Genomic DNA, 20023 nt, shown 5'->3' on the forward strand with positions numbered 1-20023 from the left:
AGGACTGGAGTGGAAGCGGTTCCTTTAGGAATTGGGAACAACAGCCCACATTTCCGTGTTTTTAAAGGAGGCAGACTCATGGGTCTTAGAGTCTCTTGAACAATAATATTGAAGTTGTCAAAGGAATTTGGTTCGGAATTCTGTTCTTTGCAAGATGCAGCAGAGTGTTAACAGTCTGCCCCGGTTTCTGGGTTATTTCTGGCACGAACAGCATCTTGTTTGGGATGCGTTTCTCAGAGGCACTCTTGTCAGCTGTTTTGTGAAACTCTGAATTCCTAAGTGGTGCCTCCTTTTTAAAGATGGAATCTGAGTAAAACTCCGTTGTCCAAGTGACTCCACTTCCCCGTCCATGGGCAAGGAGTCTCCCGCTGCCGGACTGGGAAACGGGGCCCCTTCGCACAGCGTGTCAGAGACTGGAGGTGACAGGCTCTTCCAGCTGCCTGCCGTGGCATTTTGAGGGGCGTCCCATCTCGTTCTGGTCTCTGTCAGTGAGGGCCTACCTCCTGCACCCCTGGGTCCCCCAGTGCAGCCGTGCAGGCTCAGCCCCTGAGCTGGGGAGCGAGGCCCTGGTCTGCTTTCCGCCCTGTGCCCCAGGTGTCTCTGCTGGGGACACACACATTTTTTTGATGGCACGTATGGCAGGACAGGGAATTTGATCTGAGTAGGTGGCTGTCACCCTGCTTCTCAAGGACGTTTCCAAGCCCGTTTCTGAAGAGGGAGTCTGTGAGCGCCACATGTTTGTTGCGAAACTGCCTGGGAGATGCAGTGTTGAAAGCCAGCCGGGGCTTCTGGAAGGACGTGGGGCTGAGCAGCAGACTGCCTTCCTGTCCTGCTCTCGGCACCAGAGCCGGCCGCCCGACGGATGAATGTGCATCCGGGAAAGGAAATTGCCTTTGGGATAAAGTGCTTGTTTTAAAATATTTACAGAACTAAATGGTAGGTCACTCTGCCCCGTTTTTGTTTTCTGGCCACGTAACAAGGATCCGAACAAACCGTTGAACAGTTGCGTAGCGAATGTCCCTGGCCTGGATCTGATGTGCAGAAGTGCTCTGTCCCCACGGTCCTCTCCATGCGCCATCGATTGGCTCCTCCAGGGCAGACACGCTGTGGCCCTTGGCGGATCTGGATGTTCTGAAGCTTTTTAAATGCAGAGTCCAGTTCTGGCACTAAGTCCGTGACATGGCCCTTCCTCCCCACGTGACAGAGCTCAGTTCTGTGTCTCCCTCCTGTGCCGGCTTCTGTCTCGGCTGTGACGTAGCCCTGCGAGCGCCCCCACAGCCCCACGGGGCTGGCCACACGCGTGCACGCACATCGTCACGTGTAGTGTTGGAGGTGGTCCCTCACTGAACTTGATGAAAACGTCAATGGCTCTAGGAATTTTGTCCCATAAAATGCATAAAACTGAGTCCTGTCAAGGTGAGAGTGACTGTATTCACTGGACCGGTGGCTCTCAGACCTGAGCATCCGCGTCTCCGGCGGCGTCTGAGCAGACCGCTGGGGCCCCAGCCGTCAGTTTATGGTGCAGTGGGCCTGCACCCCGCACCCCTCACACCACTGACCTTTCTAGCAAGTTCCCAGCTCGTGCCAGCACTGCTGGTCCAAGACCACATTCTGAGAAGCCCCAAGTTGGTGTTCTTCCTGTTCTGTCCACGGTGGTGGTGGGGGGGGTGTGGATGGAGCTCGCTGTGCCGGGGGAGACTTGCGGCAAGGTCAGGTTGTCTTTACTTGCGTCTTGTAAGGAAAAGAGTGTGAGGAGGAGGGTCCTATGACTCTTAGAAAAAGTCCATTGGCCACTTAAATAATAAGAATTAAGTGTGCAAGTCGCCAGTGCGATTTGGTGTGAATTTTCCTTTGTTCTTGAGTAGTGCTGTGTAGAGGAAGCTTGTGCAGAATCTAGCTGCACTTCCGTAGAATTCGTGGGGTTGTCGTGTTCGTGTTTGTCCTGGCTCGGGGATTTTGGGAGTGAATTTTACTTGAGGTTAAGTGAATTAAGGTCTTTGTTTTTGGTGGAGCTCATTCAGTGAGAACTCGGTAAGTACCTGCTGTTTTCCAGACGCGGTGCCCATGGTGTTGGCGGCCACTCGGTGGGGACCTGGGCCCTCGTGCCCATTCCCGGCACACTGACACGTCTGGTCTTGCTGACCCTCACGCGCGCTCGAGCCTCACGGCCGCGCGTCAGCTCCCAGAGCACACGCTCGCACGCGCTGCTCGTGCCGAAGCCGCTTCACCGTTGCGGTTCCTGTTGCAGACGTTTGGAAAGATCCCCGAGCACCCGCTCTTTTATCTTTCGAAGCGAAGGTGGTTTTCTGTTGGAGGGCGTGCCTGCTGGCGGTAGGCGGGAGTGGTAGCGTGGCTGGCCCCCACTGCGCTCAGGGGGTAGGTGATGTGCAGGATAGTTCATCAGGTGTTCTAAAGGTGTCAAGTGGGAGAAAAAGTTAATACACATTTAAATTACTAGATTTCCTTGAAGGTAAAGCCATGAAATTTGTTTCAAATTTTGGTTTGAAAGCAGAGGAATCCTAGCTTCTGAGTTTATTTGGCTAATAAAAAATTTTTCCTTTTAATATAAAAACATACAAAGTACACAAGCATGTAGATACGTATCAGGTCTTAACGCTGAGCTTCAAGAGGTCTTTTACATGGTCCCTTAGGGTGAGCGGTGAGTTTGGGGGAAGCGCCAGGCTCCCTTCTTCAAACTGACCTGACGTGCCCGGCAGACTCAGGCCGAGCCAGAGGGCTGGACAGGCAGAGCTGCTCAGCTCCTCCGCGAGCCAGGTGTCACATGGGGACGTGTAACCACGTGTGGGGTTTACACACAGTGTTTCAGACAGTGTGTCGCTGAGACAGACACAGGGAAACTGCTTTTTCTCTACTGGGGTTTACATACGGATACACCTGGGGCGTCCATGTTAAGAACTGGACAGACACCCCAGTCCCAGTGAGATAAAGGCCCACGCTCCATGAGGGATGGCTCCAGGGACTCCCGCATGGTGACAGAGGCCTTGGAGGGGTGTCTTTGCTGTGTTTGCTGCTCTCGGTTGACTGACACGCTGGTTTGTCCTTTTGCATGTCCACTACCCTGTTCACAGCATGAAGCGGGCCAGTTCCCTGAATGTCCTTAACGTGGGTGGCAAGGCCGCTGAAGACCGTTTCCAAGTAAGGAGCCCTGCCCCACTCAGTGCCCTTGACTCCCTGGCCGAGGCTCGCTGGGCAGCCGCAGGCCCTTCCCGGCACCACTGCCACCTCCGACGGCCTCGGGGACACTTCAGTGTCTCTGGGTCTTAGAGACGTGGCATAATGACATTCCCCGATTCTGTGTTAATTTGATTACATGATTGTGGGAATGTGCGAGTCCTGAACGTTCTCTGCATATTCACGCATTTAAATGGTCGGATTAAGCCAATTAAAATTTAAATATTCTGATAAAGTAGTATCAAAACTTGGCCACTCAGTGGGTATTATTAATTTGTATGATTTTTAGCCTCTGGTAAGTTTGTAACTAATTCATTGTCCAGTTAAGCTGTTGTTCAGTGTTTTAAAACTATTAGGCCTTTACTAATGTAACTGATGTACTGTCACTTTCACACCAGTCTTGAGCACTCGTTTTGGTGTCCCAAGGCTTGCATGAAGCTGTCCCCTTCACATTTCAAACTGTGGCCCCTTCTTCTCTTCCGATGTTCCATTTCTTTCAACATCTGGTGTGACTGTCCGGCTGTGGCCAAGGGTGCTGAGCGGACCTGGCAGCCGAACTTCCGGCAGGGAGAGCCTTGTGGCGGAGCGGTTACTGCTTGCCCACCAGTGACCAGAGTGCCTGGCCGTTGGACCTCTTGGCAGCCCCGGTCCAGCTGCTCACCTCTTGGACACTCGCTGGTGGTCGCAGGCCTCCCTCCTCAGGCCCCGCACCTTAGGCACTGGCTGTTCCCAGAGTGCTTTCTGCCAGGCCCCTGGGCAGACGTGAGGTGCTGGTAGCGCTGGGCCGTGTGCCCGGAGCGCGCCTGCTCGTGAGAGCCGAAGGTGCGGTTGTCCCAGCCGTCCTGGGCTCATGTCTCTGTGTTGGCCCGTGCCCGGGAGCCGAGCAGACTCAGGAGCGGTCCTGCTGTGGTGCTCACACCCTGCGCCAGCACCCTTGCCCTCTGGAGTACGGGTGAAGTGTAATTTTTTCATTTGTTTTCTCACGCAGGAACGAAATCCTTGTCTGGCAGACTCGCGAGCTCTGAGTGCCAGCCACACTGACCTGGCCCACTGAGGGCCGAGGCAGAGCTAGCTAGAACCCCCGAGACTAAAGAAGCACTGAGGCCTGGGGGCTTTGCCATGCCCCTCCCCACTCAGCAGGGGCCCCCCAGCTCCGGGGTTGCTTCCTTTTCTAGCTAGTGCTGTCGCCGCCTCTTGGAGGTTTGCCCCGAATTCTGTTAAGCTGTCCAAGAGGGGCCGAAGTGTGAGCGTGAGACCGGCCCGCGGAGGCCCCGGCAGGTGGCTGCAGCTCGTTGGGAAGCGGCCGCTGCTCCCGGGACACTTGTACTCCCTGCCGCTACGCCAGGATCGGTTGTAAATGTTCACACTGTATTAAGGCTGTAAATTCAGACTCTGGAACCTCGCGCTGCTCCCTTCTACACTGTGCATCTGATAGCCTCTGGCGGTGCCCCCAGGGTTCAGAATGGCGCTCGGGAGCGGGAGAGATGGGGGCCGCCCTGGTGGGTTTGGGTCTCGGCTGAGCCCCGCTCCCGCAGCGCAGCCGCTCCACGCGCTCTGCCCAACGCGCCGCGGGCTCCCGCGCCCGGCCCAGCGGAGGCCATGTCCCCCTGCCAGACCCTGAGCATCAAGCACATGGGGGCGTGGGTTTATTTTTCAAAAGGTGTTCTTTGTAGTGTTAAGTAGCACGGGGTAGGTTTTGACGGGACGTGTCCCAGTCCACCCTGCAGCCCTCCCGGGAGGGGCGGCGTGAGGCTGCCTCGTAGGTTCAGAACATTCTGAGCAGATGACAGGGTTTGTGACTCCAGATGGCAGCGGCGGTGAGCAGGGGGACGGGCGGGAGTGGGGAGATGCAGCCTGCAGGGGGGGGTGGTCTGGGACGTGGTGCTTCCCGGTGACAAGCTGCAGCTTGTGACTTCAGTGTTATGTGGGGTTACTGCCGGGACACGTGCTTTTGCCTGTCCCCAGGCACCTCCTCCTCCTGAATCACACTCTGCCTGGGTACGTGTGAGGGGTCTTCCTGGGGGTCCCCCAGTACTACACGTGTCCCTTGGGGGCTGCGGGCTGGGAACTTGTGGAGGGTCCCATCATTTAAGACCACAGGAGCGCCTGGCCTTGCTCGTCAGTGTGGTGTGGCCGTGTGCCTGTTCCTGCCCAGAGATCGGTGCTCTGTTCTGCCTGCAGGTGCCCATGGGTCTGGCTGGGGGGCTTCCACGGCCGCCCCCCTTTCCACAGCGCCCGACTGTCCGGTGTTGCAGCTTCTGGTGGGCCGGGAGTGCTCTCCAGGGTTGGTTTGCACGTGGGATGGGTTGTGAGATGCTCAAGCCAAGAGAACAGCAGTGCCGTGTCCTCGTGTCCCTTCGAGGCTCAGGGGCTGCCGGGGCATGATGTGATCAGTAGGGAGGGCCCTGGGAGCTGTCCTGTCCCCTCTGTCCGAAGGGCTCTTCTCAGGCCATGAAACTGATCTGGTGCATTGGAAGCTTAACCCGTTTCCCTTAGCGACACATGTGTCTGGAGAACATGGGGCCGAGAACAGGATTTAATGTCCCGCTTGCAGCAGGGGGGGGCGTTTGTTGAACCCTCCCCGCCTGGGAGCCCTCGGCCCTTGGTTCTCTGAGGGCCGACATTGCCTTGTGGGGCTGTGAGGAAACGTAGCCAGGGTGAGAGAAGCCAGCCGGCCTCCCGAAACACACGTCATCGAAACTTCCATGTCTCTGGGGTTGTCGCCGGGAAATCTGTGATGTCTGATTTCTGAACTTGTACCAAAACAGAATGAGCCCGGGCATCCCTACTTCGTGGATTCGAACATTCTTGAAGAGAGCAGCAGTGGGGGTGGCTGTCCCTCTTCCGCAACGTGTTCCTTTCCCAGTGAGGGGACCCTTAGAGTCCAGCCAGCACCCACTGTACGTGCTTCCTGTCCAGTTCGGGCCCCTGGCCAGAGGACAGACAGGAGCCGGCCACCGTCTGCAGGGCCCCTCCCCGGCATGTCAGAGCCGGGGAGGCGGTGGGAGGCCTGGGTCTCCTGACCTTCCCTGGCAGCCTGTGGCGCTCGTGTCGTGTTTACAGTATCGTAGGGAGTCTGTTATTTCCTGTTTTTAAAAAATTCCTGTCATTTGTTTGTTCAGAAAGCTGCTAGAAATATCATGTAAGAGAAATTCAGCGTTTATGGTGACATACTAATAACCTCCTTTACGGTTCCCAGAATGTGCGTCCATCACTGTAACTTTCTAGGGTGTTTCTGGAGGCACGTTGCATAGATGAGGCTGGGTTCTGAGATGTTTCTGTCTGCCCTTCCTCCTGACCACCGCCCCGTGTGGTCCTCAGACTCCCGAAAACTCGAGTGCGGTGAAGCAGCGACCATGGGGGAGCTTCCCGTCAACTGAGGGAGGCTCGTCAGTGCGTACCGGCATCCTGCGTGTGCCTGGGGCAGGCAGAAGGACGTGCACCGTTCCACGTTTATGGAGGGACCCCAGGTCTGCGAGGCCTGTGCGATGAGCCTTGAGAGCCTGGGATGGAGGGGACGGTGCAGGGCCCGGACCGTCTGGGTCGCGGAGAGACGCGCTGCTGCCGGGGCGTCCCTCTGGGATGGGTGGGCAGGGGGCCCCAGTACTGACGAGCGCGTGTGGTGTGCGCCCCCAGGGGGAGGCCCGTCTGGCACGTGTACCTACAGTCTTCGATCGTAGTCTTCTGTTTCTGTTTGTGTGATTTGCTTAGAAAATAATTTGGGATTGTTTCTATTTAATAACAAAAATAAAATGGTTTATTTCCTGCTATGAAGTTCCTGCACTTGTACAAAGGCTCTTTTATAAAACTGCAACCCTAAAAGGCCTTTCTCCTACTTACACCAGTCATTCCTGACCTTATGAGGGCCACAGACTATTTTAAAAATGGGATAGAAAATACAGATGAATGTTTCTGCTCTAGAAAATGTCCAAACAGAGTCTGCCCAGTTCCAGGGACTTCTGCCTCCACCTCCAGTAATGGGTCAGGCGCGCGCCTGTCTTCCCCGCACTAGCCCGGGCGGATGATGGCCAAGTCACTTGACTGTTCTGTGCCTCAGTGACCCCGAGACCACCCCAGGGGCGGTGGGGAGGACTTACTACCTAGGCCAGAGCCTGGCGGAGAGCGAGCTGTGGGGAAGGGGTCCAGGGCCCACCGTGGGGGGGCCTCGCCGGTGGCTCCTCCGTGTGCACTGCCTCCCTGCCGTGGTGGGGGTCGCCCACCCAGACCCGGTGACCCAGCAACGGGCGTGCCGAGTCCCCGTCAGGCCCTTGTGCCTGCAAAGCAGGGAGGGCTTGGCCAGCACCCGCCACTGATCCGGCCGCGCGCCATGGGCGCCGTGTCAGCAGGACTCGGTCCCCGGAGTCCCTCGCACGCCCTCTGCGCGGACTGTGTAGGAGCAGGATGAGGGGGGCAGGTGGGGGGCGGAGATCACCCTCAGGGTACGGTCCGGGCGGCCAGGCGCGGCGCCGCCCCCCTCCTCCGGCCGATGCCGGCTTGCCATCAGCCGCATCAGGAGCTGGTGGGACCAGGTCATTCCGAGAGCCGGGGAGACGCGCTCGTCCCCGGGGCTGAGACGGGACAGGCCCAGTCGTTACTTACAGAACTGCGGGGACCCAGTCCTCCCCCGCACCTCTGCACTGCCCTCCTGCGCCTCTGCTCACCTCTGTGGCCCGGGGGCCGCGCCCTGCTCCTCTGTGGCTTCTGTCACCTGGAACGTGCAGACCGGGGTCAATGGCTGCAAAGACCCCCCTGCCCCCCCCCCTGCATCGCCCCTAAATGACGGGCTGAGGCCGTCCGTGTGCAGTCTGGGGTGCGGTGAGGGCACCCACCTGGTTGATGCAGAGCACCGGGCTCCGGAAGGTGCAGCTCAGCCAGCGCAGGGCCCCGCCCAGCGCCTGCAGACGCCTGGCCCTGGGGACCGAGGCTGCGCTGTCAAACTCACAGCGGAACGGGGCTGCCACGGAGTCGATGACCACCAAACGGGCCATCCCCCGAGACAGTAGCACAGGCACCTTCTTCCTCACACACTCCAGCAGGGCGTCCTGCAAGCCGATGGTAGATGGTGTCACCGCCTTTGCCACCCATGTCTCCCCTTCTGCCCTGTGCCAAGGGGCCCCTCATGTCCGTCCCCTTCCACTTCTCAAGCCCCCATGGGGTCGACAGCCCCTGGGGCCATCACCATGACTTGCCCTTCTCCCATGGCCCCATGCCAGGCACTGACCCTGGCTGGAGCCTCAGCGGAAGGTGGACTCGTGACCACCACGGTCCTGGGGTCCTACTGCTGTCAGGCACGTGTGCGGGCAGCCCTGCCCCCTGCCCAGTGGAGGGAGCAGGGAGACAGTGGGGTGGGGCTGCCTCTACTGGGAAGCCCCCTGGGCTGTGCCCAAGCAGGGGGGCAGGTGCAGAAGGCCCCCGCCAGCCCTGCCCATCCTCCGGGGCCTCAGGCCTGTCCCTTTGGGGCCACCTGCCCCGCTGGCTTGGACTCGGGGCCTGGTGCCAGGTGACCACACACTGGCAGTCCACCCCCGAGTGAAACCCCATTCTCTGCTTCTGTCCCTAGGGCGTCCCCAGTAGAGCCTCTTTTTGTGGAAAATGACAGCAGCAGCAGTGGTCTCGAGGACGCCAGCGGTAATGTGAGTTCCCCCTTCCTGTCCCCACGGGTGCCCCAGCCTGTCCCGCACAGCAAAGGAGGGCCTACCAGCACCACCAGCCCCCCGCCAGGCGACACAGGGCAAGACGGTGGGAGCCTTCTGCTCTGAGCTGTTTCTAAAACCACACTCAGGCCACCATGGGTCTTGGTGGCCCTGACTGCGGTCTCCTCTCGCAGTGAAGCCACATCCGGCCTGGGAGACCCAGGACCCTGCTGCTTGTGTGCAGCCAGAGCCAGCCCTGTGACGGCCAGAGGACAGCCACCGAGGCTGGAGGGCCCTGGAGCTGGGAGCCTGCAGCACTAACCTCGTCTTCTGGGTCCCCGTGCCCCGGCGCACGCGGTCCTACTAATAACCGCGCTGCTCGGCGGGGTACACGCCGCTTGCAAAGCCATGGCCACGCTCGGCCCCCACAGGATGACCGGGGGGGCACGGCCTCCCTCCTGGGCCACGGTTCTGGGGAGACCCGCAGGCCAGCCGTGTCCTGACCCCCAGTGGAGGAGGCTGCAGCTGTGGGCCCCGTGGGCCACAGCGACCTGTGTTACTTCCCCAAGCTATGTGTGATATCCTTTATTGTAAATTTTTTTAAAATTAAAAGTTTATATGCCTTATCCTTTCTTTGCAATTTTTATAATAGTCCTTAAATGGGGGGAAGGCCCACTGGGATCTGGGGTTCCCTCCAGTCGCGTGGACGTCCGGGGCAGCGCTGCGCTCCGGACGCCGGGCTGCATGGGGCGGCCGCGTGCAGAGGCCGCCTTACTCTTTCTTGGTGTGCGGGTTCAGTCTTCCCGCCTTTCCTCGCGAGCCTTCCCACTCCTGGCCCGCTCTCCACCAGCTAGTGGGCCACGTGGAAGCTGGCCGGGCCGCGGAGCAGCTCTCCCTGCCTGCTGGACCTGCCCTGAGCTCCTGGCCCTCGGCCCTCTCCCAGAGGCTCCCGCACTCTTATCTGTCCACAGGCAGGGCTGTGTCTCTTGGGGATGCTTCCAGATCTGCCCCCAACACCTGTGCTGTGGCCAGGGGGCAGTCAGCCATCCGAGGGGCTTGTTGGGGCTGGGGGCCTGCTAGGTCCTGGCCAGATTGGGGGGCTCCTGTGTCCTGACGGGGCTGTCCGCTCGGTCAGAGGCAGAAGTAAAACCCAACACAGACTGCTCTGGCTGGGACGGCTGGCCGTGGGTGTCGCGGGGTGGCCGGAGAGCAGGAGGCGGTGGGGGGTCCCCTGCAGCTGCGGCCTTCTCAAGGGGAAGGAGCACCGTGGCCAGGGGTGCGGGCCAGGGTCTGGAGGTGGCGTGCTGGGCGTCCTCGCTCATGGGCTGCCTCCCCCACTCCCTGTGGGTGGGGGACGAGTCCTTCAGGTCAGCCCAGTCTGACCTGAATTTCGGGTACCCGACCACGTGGACTTACACGTGTGGCCCGTGGCAGGGGCCTCTCTGCTGACGGCTCCATGGGGTGGCTCTCGAGTGCGGCTCTCCCACTGGACTGACTTCCCCTCGGAACTTGGGGCCAGAGAGACACTCACCACGTCGGCCACGTGCTCGATGAAGATCTGGTCGCCAAATTTCATCCTGTCGACCACGTCTCCCGGGACGTCCGTCCGCAGGCGCCGCTGCTGAGCGATGAGCTGCTGCAGACGCGGGTCGGGGAAGACGTCCTCCGTGCAGATGTACACGGCTCCTGGGGAGGCAAAGGGCCCCTTCTCTCGGTCACCTGCCCCCTGCCGACAGGATGCACCCCCGGGGCCCCTGGCCCATCTCGAGCGGAAGCGAGCGGGGCCTTTCGGCAATGCCTCCCTGCACGCAAAGGGGTGCTCGCTCTGAGACCCCAGTCGGGGCTTCTCCTGCCATCCTGGGCCATACGGTGACAAGCCTGCCTGTGTGTGACCAGAAAAGCTGGTCGGCAAACCGCAGGCCCCGTGCTCCCAACAGCCCGGACACCCGGAGGCAGCAGCCCGGCCCGGGCCTGGATCCCCGCACAGGGAGCGCACCCCGAGACCACGAGAAAGAACGGGGAACGTCCGGAGTCAGCCCAAGCGCTGGTGGGAACGGATTTTCAACCAAGGTCCCCAGCAGTTCAACGACAGAACGGTCTCTCCCACAAGTGGCGCTGGGACAGCCGGGTCACTGCCGTCGGAGGACGGGGTCAGACATCAGACCCTCCTCTCGGCCTGCGTGGGGGCTGCCGACGCGCCCCGGTCTCTGAAGACGACACAGGGAAGCCTCCGCAACCCCGGCTTCTCGGATGTGACCCAACAGCGCCGGGGAGCAAAGGCAGAAGCCGGGCCTGAGCAGCACGGTACCGTCACGGAAGCGAAGGGACGACGCACCCGGAGAAGACAGCGCCGTACATCCTGCGCCTGGGAGGAGCCCGGCGGCCGCAAGGCGCAGAGTTGTCACGCTCACCACAGAGCCCGCCCCGAGTCGACACCGGGCAAGGACCTGAGCAGACCTTTCTCCCCCGGAGCCGTGCGGAGGGCCGACAGGCCCACGGGCACAGGCCGGACGTCCCGGTCACTGGAAATACCAATCAGATCCACCAGGGGACGCCACCGCCTGCCCCCGTCCCGCGTCGGCGAGGACAGCGCGTGAGGGGGCTGGCGCCCGTCCGGCAGCCCCTCACCTGCTCGGACACGGCACTCGCACGGGGCACGGACCGCGCAGTCCTGAGCACGCGTGTGCTCCCGAGAGCCGCGGACGCCCGTGCTCAGAGCAGCGGTGGCCACAGAAGCCCGGGCACATGGCGAGTGACACATTCCGACAGAACCGTACACACATCGCTCCGGGCGAAGGGAGCCCGGGGAGGCCACGACACCGGAGTCCACGTCTGCGAGACGTCCTGAACCGGCGAGTCCCTGGGAGCGGGAAGCCGAGCTGGGGCTGCCAGTGGGCAGGGGGAGGCCCGTGAAATGGTCTAGAATCAGGCAGTCGTGACGGAAGCATGGCTTTGCGCATTCACTAAATGGCCCCGCATTGTACGTTTAATTTTATGGTATGGGAACCTCGTCTCCCCTTTTAAAACACGAAATGGCTGTGTCCGGTGGGTGGAGTGTTGGCCGCGCCCCTCAGGACTGCAGCGGACCTTTGTGGCCCTCACCTGCGTCGGTCCCTGCAGACCCGGGCAGGGGACCCGGCCGAGCCGGAGGACCCACAGCACATACACGCCCCACGTGCGCCTGACTTTTAACTCTGACGTAACCGTGTTTCGGCAGAATCTCAGGCCTGCGGACGGATGCGTGGCGGGATGAGAACCAGTCTGTCCGGAGCGAGCGCCTGACCGTCAGCCTCTCCTTAACCTCTCTGGGCACGGTCCCGACGGTACTTCAGCGGAAACGCTGCCTGGAGACGCGGCCGAGCCCCGACCCTGCCTGTCCCGCAGCAGCTGGGAGCGAGCACGCTGGCCCGTCCACGGGGAACGGGCTGGAGGGAGGTTCTGCCGAGTCTGTGTGCAGCCCCGAAGCCCCTTCACCCGCCTGGGCGTGTGGCTGGGGAAAGCCACGGGGCCTCGCCATGCCGACCTCACCTGCGACAGGCCACGGCGGCTTCTCTGGGGTGGCCGCAGCACAAGGTGGCGGGCTGGGGGAGGGGGCTCCGTAAGTGCAGGATTCAAAAGTCTGGAGGACCTAAGCCATCCTTTACAAGATTAGGGCTTTCAGATCTCACTGGGTTAAAGGAGTTATTTTGTCAGGAAAATGGGCATCTTGGACCCAACCTTTAATGTTGGTAACCTCGGGGCTGCCTCGGGGGACGTGCCTCTCTGAGACACCCGTGTGGGGCGGCCCACGGCCCGGCATCTGACGGACGTCCCCAGAGCCGCCTCAGCCACCCAGCAGCGCAGCTCCCCACAGCCTCACGTCCGCCAGCTCTTGGTTTGTGGCGCACCTGCTTGTCTGGCAGACATGGGGGGCTCTGTGCCCTCTGAACCCCAGGGCAGCCCATGTGATGTGACACGGCTGTCACCGAGAGTCCCTGGGTGGCATGGTGGCGGCGGAGTGAGACATCCCCGCCCCCCCCCCCCAGACCAGCAGTGGACTAGGCGGGCTTCTCCAGCAGCAGGGCCGCCTCAGGCCGGGCTTGGAGCAAGCGTACAGGCCACTGAGGGGCCACGCGGGGCCTGTCGTGTCTCGGAATGGGGCACAGGCTCCGCTGTGGGACATCTTCGGGGCTCCGGCGCCAGGACGGGTGCAGGTCTGGGGACCCGCCCTTGCAGTGCCCTTGCTACACCCCCAACCCGGCCTGCACCAGATTCGGACCCAGCCTGGACACAGACGCCAACGGTAACTGCTCGCATGACCCGTCTGGGAGAACATGGGTCTGCAGGGACCCCGCCGGGGCAGAATGGCGCAGACCGTCGCGGAGTGAAGGAGACCAGACTGGGAGGGCTCTGGGGTCCCGACTGCGTGGCCAGCCCTGCCTTCCACCCTCAGCCTGTCTGGGGCGCAGCCCCCCACTGCGCCCGGGATTGGGGGGGCTCCCAGCTCGTTTCTGAGCAGACACAAGTCTGGAATCACCGCAGCGCTTTTGTGGGGTAAACGGACGACCCACTTCTGAGGCCAAGTGCATCTACCCAGCACCGGCGCCAGACGCCTGCCCCTTAGGCCCTCTTGGGCTGCGCCCTCGCCCAGAGACGGAAGGACAAGAGTGACACACAAACACCCGGCTCTGGTGGGAGCAGCCGCTGCACACGGTCGGAGGGCCCTGCCCCGCACAGCTCACGGTGCTAACGGGCCATGAGAGAGACTGCAGACCGAGCGGCAGTGCCCCGCGGGGCGCCCGCAGCCACGTGGACCGGCGCGTGTTCCCCGCGTGTGTTCCCAGCGCCAGAGGTCTGGCCCCAGCCGCGTCCCCAGCCCACCATGTGGCAGCAGGGTGAGCATGGTGGTGTGGCCGGGAGGGACCCTGGAGTGTCGGGCGGCGAGGCGGCCATGTCGCATGCACCCTGGTGACCTCACGCTTGGTAAAAACAGTGTAGATCTGAGTGCTTGGGAGACCTGCGCAGCAGCCTGAAAATGTCCCCCTGCCGCTTCGCTTGTGCACGTCACCGTGCCGCGAGCAGCGCGAGGGGCCCAGTCCCGCCCCGCTCCCCTGGGGCTGCAGCCCGCATGCGTGCCCCGGGAGTAGTGGAGCGAAACACCGCTTGCCGGGTCTCCGCCTCTGTGCCCAGCTGGCCGGCAGGCTGGTGGCGTGCGTGTGTGTACGAGCGTGTGTACGAGCGCGTGTGTGAGGCCTGCTGGTGTGCATGTGTGTGAGTGTATGTGTACGAGCGTGTGTACGAGCGCGTGTGTGACGCCTGCTGGTGTGCATGTGTGTGTGAGTGTGTGTATGAGCGTGTGTACGAGCGCGTGTGTGACGCCTGCTGGTGTGCATGTGTGTGTGAGTGTGTGTACGAGCGTGGGAGCGAGGGCCCAGGAAGCCTCGGGCCAGGCCTGCAGCCTGCGAGGGGACGGGGCCCAGCCGGAGCCGGCCCTGCGGGCCACCAGCGAGCAGGAACAGGTGAGCGGCCACTTGCAGAGCGGACAGGCTGCCGCGCCTGTGGCCCTGGGGCCCCCACTCTCCTGGCGGGTGCAGGAGGGCAGAACTGACAGCAGGCGTGAAGAGGAAGGCAGAAATTGGGAAGACCCCGGAGGCACGTCGGGCACAGGTTCCACGGAGTGCAGTGTGGCCTCCCCAAGAGCGACTGGGCAGGGCCCCCCCCAAATTCCATCCCCCGCCTCGGCGGCGAGGGGCAGCCACTCACCGGACTCCAGGCCCCCGTGCCGCCGCGGGAACTGCACGGTCAGGCAGAGCTGCAGGGCCAGCTGGGTCTTCCCGGCGGAGCTGGGGCCGGCCAGCTCGGTGAGGCCGTCCGAGGGCAGGCCGCCGCGGAGAAGCCCGTCGAGCACGGGGCAGCCCAGGCTCAGGCGCTGGGACCGTGCGGGACAGCTCTGGGTCTGCTGGTACAGATGCAGCGCTGGGAACGCAGGGGGGCCGCAGGGGGCGTCAGGCACCACGGGGTGGAAAGACAGGTGACCTCAGTCACATCGGGGGTGGGGGCAGGGTGCCGCGGGCAGGGAGGAGGTGGTCCTGGCCAGGAAGCTTCTAGCGGCAGTGTCCTGTGGCACCGGTAGGCTCTGGGCCCTGACTGCCCACTCCGCCCTGCTTCTCGCACCCCTGCGCCGGGTCCCATCTCTTCTGGCCCCAGAGCTGACTCTCGGAAGCGAGGGTGCCCAAGGCTCCCCCGTCCACCTGACAGGTCCCCACCCTGACGCCGCGACCCGGCCTGGCAGTCAGTCCTCCCCAGGCACCAGGGCAGAGGAGACACTCCGCGCCCACCTGTGGAGACGCCGCGGCCGCACAGGCGTGAGGAGGCCGTTCTCAGCAGCTGCTGCACGTCGAGGCTGGACAGGCTGGTCAGTCTCTGCAAGTCTGGTCCGGAATAATGCAAAACCTCCTTCGCCGACTTCAGTTTGGCTGAAGTTACACAAATAAATTACAGGACGGGCTCAGACTACAGTCACACAAGGCAACACAGCAAGTTTCAGGACTACACAGTCCTCCAAATCCGCGCACCTGACGGGCAGGTCCGTTGATCCACTCCCCGAGGCTCTGGGAGCCCCTGGGGAAAGTGTGATGACAAAGAAGACGGAGGGGACCTGGCGGGGGGGTCCCACGCCACAGCAGGAGCAGCAGGCGCCAGAGATGAGGGGCCTCTCCCCAGGGCCCAGAGCAGTGGCTGCCACCCAGTTCCCCGTCCCGGAAACATCTCTCAAGAAAGGGGGCTTCTGTGGCCAAGCGGGCCCGCAGGTGAGGCAAGGCCAGAGGACGATCCCAGGGCAGGGGGAGGACCATGCGGAGGGAAGGGGCGCAGGAAGGAGAGCCGCACCAGGTTCCAAACACGCATCCCTGGTGCCAGCCCACCGGCCGGCGGGACAAAGAGCAAAGAAGCCGCGAGGCTTACAACACCGGCGGCGACAGCTGGGTGCGGAGGGTTGCGGACGGAAGGTGTCCGAAGGGTCTGGTGTTTGGGCAGGAGAGTGGATAAACTGCTTTTGAGCTTGGATAAATACAATACTTCACACTAGTAGAAAAAAGCACGCTGAAAATCTACCCAATTGAAGAAGCCAAAAATGGGAAGCGACCACAAAAAGCAGCAGGAAAGACAGCTCTGCGTACGGCAGACCCAACCCCGCACCATCAGGAAGTACCGCAGGTAAGCACGCACCGACACTGCAGTTCAGACAGACACACGGACTGCGTGAGGGAAAACAGAGCCAAACCACACACGGGCTCTGAAAAAACCAAGAGCCAAGGATGAAGAAACAGCACCGGGGACCGCGCCCGTGTAGGACATCGCCACGCGCTGCGCCAGCCCCCACGTGTCCTTAGGCATCTGTGTCACACGACCAACAAGCATCCCGATGCTGCAGCTTCCCCGGCGAGCGCCCCAGGGGACGGCAGGGCAAGAAGAGATCCCAGGACCCCAGCTCGTGCAGGGTAGCCGGGTGGGTGCGCCAGGAGACAAGCAGAACGGGTTGTCCAGCCCTTGGAGCATTCAAGGACGAGGGCCGGGTACTTGATGGACACACCGGACAATGAGGGAAAAGTCAGAAAGACATACTCCAAAACAGCACTGGAAAAAAGCAGGCAACTAACAACTCTGGGGGCAAATCACAAAGACGGCGCAAGAAAGGAAACCGTCCGAGCCTCCCAGCAGCAGCTGCTCCGTCCCCCGTCACAACCCTAATGGCCCAAACTGTACCAGCTGTGAGGGGAGGAGTGGAAGAAGCAGGGTCACAGCAAGCCAGTTGTCAACAGGACACACGCCCCGTGAGTAATCCTGGCCCTGACTGACTGAGCACAGCGAAAGACCACACGCTTAGAAACCCGGACGCAGGGACGCCTGGGTGGCTCAGTTGGTTAAGCAGCTGCCTTCGGCTCAGGGCATGATCCCAGCGTCCTGGGATCGAGTCCCACATCGGGCTCCTTGCTCGGCGGGGAGCCTGCTTCTCCCTCTGCCTCTGTCTGCCTGGGCTTGCTCTCTGCCCCCCTCTCTCTCTGATAAATAAATAAAAAAATCTTAAAAAAAAAAAAAGAAAGAAACCCGGACGCAAACACAGAAGAAATCTGTAACAGACTCGTAAGTGGTGTGCCGAGTTCCCTCTCACTTTTTAGACAATAAACATGTATTTCCTTTGATGAAAATAAAATTAACTTTAAAAAAGGCCCTCAGTGAAACACACACACACACACCTAAAACCCCGCAGCGCGCTCCAGCATCTGTGACTGATGAGGACCGGCTGTCTCGGGGAAGGGGACGTGGACAGGCACCCCGAGGACTTGTTTCATGTGCCCTGTGCATGCGGCCCTGCACACGTCTCATTCCGCTGCTCCATGCAAACATCAGGGACGCACCTTTCTTGACCGCGGCGATGATTCTGGGGTTCAGGTCCAGTTGATCCAAATCCATCTCAAGAGCTTGACCACAAAGGTGTGTAACTTCCCAGGGACACGAACTCCAATGCGCTCGCTGTCACCGCAAAGTGCCCAGAAACCGAGCACAGTGGAGTGAGGGTGGCCTGGGTGCGCGGTCCTCCGCGAGGCGGGCTCCCCGTCACTGTCGCAGGAGAACCACCGAGGGAAGTCCAAGGCAAAGCGTTTGTCCGAGCAACCACTTGGTAACTTAGAAACCAGGAATTCCAGGGGCGCCTGGGGGCCCAGTGGGTTAAAGCCTCTGCCCTCCACTTGGGTTGTGATCTCAGGGTCCTGGGATCGAGCCCCGCGTCGGGATCTCTGCTCAGCAGGGAGCCTGCTTCCCCCTCTCTCTCCACCTGCTGCTCTGCCTACTTGTGATCTCTGTCTGTCAAATAAGTAAATAAAACAAAATAAAATAACTGTGAATTTCAACACACAGATGGAATTGTGTGATGGATGGATGTGTTTGAAGACGTGCCCCCAGGTCACCTGAGCCACACCATCCCCAGCAGGCCCGCTCCAGCCCCTGCAGACGGGTGAAATGAGCACGTGCTCCCGCCCCGAGGCCCGGCCGGGGGACCCGGTGTCCAGGCGAGCACCCCGCCTGGACCCACCTACAGGCAGGTGGAGATCAGGCGCGCTGCGCTTGCGGGAGTGAAGTGTCTTCTGCGTTCTCCAGTTTCATCTCCCCCAAGTGTGTCTCCATGGAGGATCTGGAAAGAACCGGGAAAGTGAATGTTGAATCTTGTAGGATGCTTGCAAGTTGGAAGCTCCACAACCACCAAGCCGTTTCGGCAGAGGACAGTGGAGACTGTCCCGCCCGTCCCCTGGCCGGCAACCCTTCCCTGGCCCAAGCCCTAAATGCCGCGGGGCAGAAGACCGCCCCCTCCCCTGCTGGCGGCCCCACTCAGCCCGGGACCCCAGAGCAGCGAGGCTGAGAGTGCAGCAGGGCGTGCAGGAAGGCCAAGGCCCGTAGCCATTCAGGCTGAACCCAGTGTCGACGTCTACCAGCAAGGCCTCCGCCGAGGGGAAGGTCACTGGGCCTGGCAGTGCTTAGGGTGTGACGGACGTAGGCATCACCACGTTGATTTTAGAGCTCCAAGAACCACGTCACTCACACCGTCCCATGTGCAGGCCACCCAGGGAAACAGGTCTGGCACCCAGAACTGATGAAACGGTCAGGGATGGCCACGGAGCCGGACGCCCAGGTGTGACCTCACCCTGTGATCGTGACCGCGGCGGCAGGAAGGCGCTCCCGCTCCGGGGCCCACCCCGGCCTGCGGCAGCGCTCCAGGCCTGGGCTGAAATTAACGTGGCGGACGCTGGGGAGGACCCGGCAGAGGCCCCGGCCCCCCGTGGCCGCCAGGACCGCAAACTGGAGAAGGACGGTTGAGCCTCCACCGGAAAGAGGTGCCTGAACCCAGGGCCCCGGGGCCGGTTACCCACAGGGAGAGGCGATGAGGACTGCGACCGGCTCCGAGAGGCGCCCTGAGTGTGGGGAAGGTGTGACGCTGGATTTGTAAGGACAGAAACAAGAGTCTCAGCTGCAGAAGCAGCAGTACGCTGTCAGAGGAGCCGCGGGCGCCCTCCTGGTGGGCAGGGAGACGAGCTTCAGGAGTCCCGAGGCCCAGGCCGCGAAGGGGAGACCCAGGGAGGCACCACCCAAAACCACCTCCAGGTCAGCAGAACACCCGGACCAAACACCGAGCCTGTTGTTCCAAATTCTGGAGAAAGTGTGTGTCCTCCCCCGAAGCCGGGGGAAGCCCAGGAGTGACCCGCAGCGGCAGGCTGGGCCGGCATCCGGCATCGGTGTGAGCTTGGACGGCCGGGCGGGAAGGCTCTAGCTGAGGCCGCCCGGGCCGCGCCTGGAGGGCCGCGAGGCTGGGATCCAGACGGGGAGGGGCAGGGAGACAAGCCCGGGGAGCACAGAGCCTCAGCCTCGTGATGGGGGCACCGGCCAGCAGCATGACCACGGGGCTGGGGGGCGGGTGGGTGCCCCGACGCCCGCCTCCCTGAGGGGTAGGGGCCGAGCCCGTCCTCCGGGCCCTGTGCTCCCCCGACGGGCGGCTTCGCGCGCACTGCGGTCACTGCTTCTGGGGTCGGGAGCACCACGGCCGCTGGCTGAGGGGACAGGGCTGCCCCGGCGAGCCGCGGCCGCATGAACGTTAGGGTCCGTGACTGCGGGGAGCCCTGCGGGGAGCCTGTCCCCGGGCTCCCGCCCTCCCGCTTCCGGGGACTCACGGGGCAGCGGGTCCCACGCGCCGCTCGGCGAGCTCGGAGCTCGCACCGGCCCAGCCGCACTCGGGCCGCGACCCGGGTGTCCAGCGCCGCCGGAGCCTGCAGGAAGGCGCGGCCGCGGGCCCCGAACCTGCTCCAGGGCCGCCCCCGCCCCCCGCCCCGCGCGCCCCCCGCCGGCCGCCCCCGCCCCCCGCCGCGGGCCCCGCAGCCCCGCGCGCGAGCTTCGCCGGCGTGGACGACCCGCGACCCCGCCCGGGGCCCCGCTCGCCGCGCGCCCGCCCCGCACCGCGCCCCGGGGCCCGCCGCCCGCTCACCCCGCGCCGCGCTCGCCGCCTCGCGCCGCCCCGCCCCTCGCAACCTCCCTTTCCAATACGAGCCGGGCGTCCCGCACCGGAATTGCCAATCAGAGAGGAAGCGGCGCTACGTAACAGACTAACGGACCAATCCAAAGTCTCAATCGTCCCAGGGGGCGGTGCGTGCTTGGGCGCGTCCTCCCTGCCGATT

General features: G+C 62.3%; 2 protein-coding genes across 9 annotated transcripts in view; one reads left to right on the forward strand and one right to left on the reverse strand.

Annotated features, from left to right (window-relative positions):
- Positions 1-9451, forward strand: part of KLC1 (kinesin light chain 1) — a 60670-nt gene extending 51219 nt beyond the window's left edge. For 4 of the 8 annotated variants that reach the window (XM_032345415.1, XM_032345418.1, XM_032345421.1 and 1 more), the window contains 2 exons: positions 8753-8825; positions 9020-9451. In XM_032345415.1, the coding sequence (XP_032201306.1) occupies positions 8753-8825; positions 9020-9022 (76 nt within the window). In that variant the 3' untranslated portion in view covers positions 9023-9451. Of the gene's footprint in view, positions 1-3089; positions 3157-4180; positions 5873-8752; positions 8826-9019 lie in introns of those variants that run through there. The other 4 variants (XM_032345411.1, XM_032345413.1, XM_032345412.1 and 1 more) reach the window with 2 other exon arrangements.
- XRCC3 (X-ray repair cross complementing 3) lies at positions 6721-17578 on the reverse strand. The gene is made up of 7 exons (XM_032345428.1): positions 17222-17578; positions 15143-15280; positions 14568-14780; positions 10357-10511; positions 8022-8234; positions 7854-7900; positions 6721-7760 (listed from the first exon to the last, which is right to left on the reverse strand). The coding sequence occupies exons 1-7, from the start codon at positions 17274-17276 to the stop codon at positions 7532-7534; spliced, it is 1050 nt and encodes a 349-aa protein (XP_032201319.1). The 5' UTR covers positions 17277-17578; the 3' UTR covers positions 6721-7531.
- Between the last annotated feature and the right edge of the window lie 2445 nt (positions 17579-20023).

This window comes from Mustela erminea, chromosome 5 (assembly GCF_009829155.1).
Source record: "Mustela erminea isolate mMusErm1 chromosome 5, mMusErm1.Pri, whole genome shotgun sequence".
Classification (NCBI taxonomy): Eukaryota; Metazoa; Chordata; class Mammalia; order Carnivora; family Mustelidae; genus Mustela; species Mustela erminea.

Bases quoted from the DNA above. Each gene is read 5' to 3' on its own strand.
- XRCC3 (XM_032345428.1), bottom strand. From the start codon at position 17,276: ATGGATTTGGATCAACTGGACCTGAACCCCAGAATCATCGCCGCGGTC. The intron at 14,781-15,142 runs GTGGGCGCGGAG...CTGCGTTCCCAG, and splicing joins CGGCCGCGGCGTCTCCACAG to CGCTGCATCTGTACCAGCAG. The intron at 7,761-7,853 runs GTGAGCAGAGGC...GTCCCGTCTCAG, and splicing joins GCGGCCCCCGGGCCACAGAG to CCCCGGGGACGAGCGCGTCT.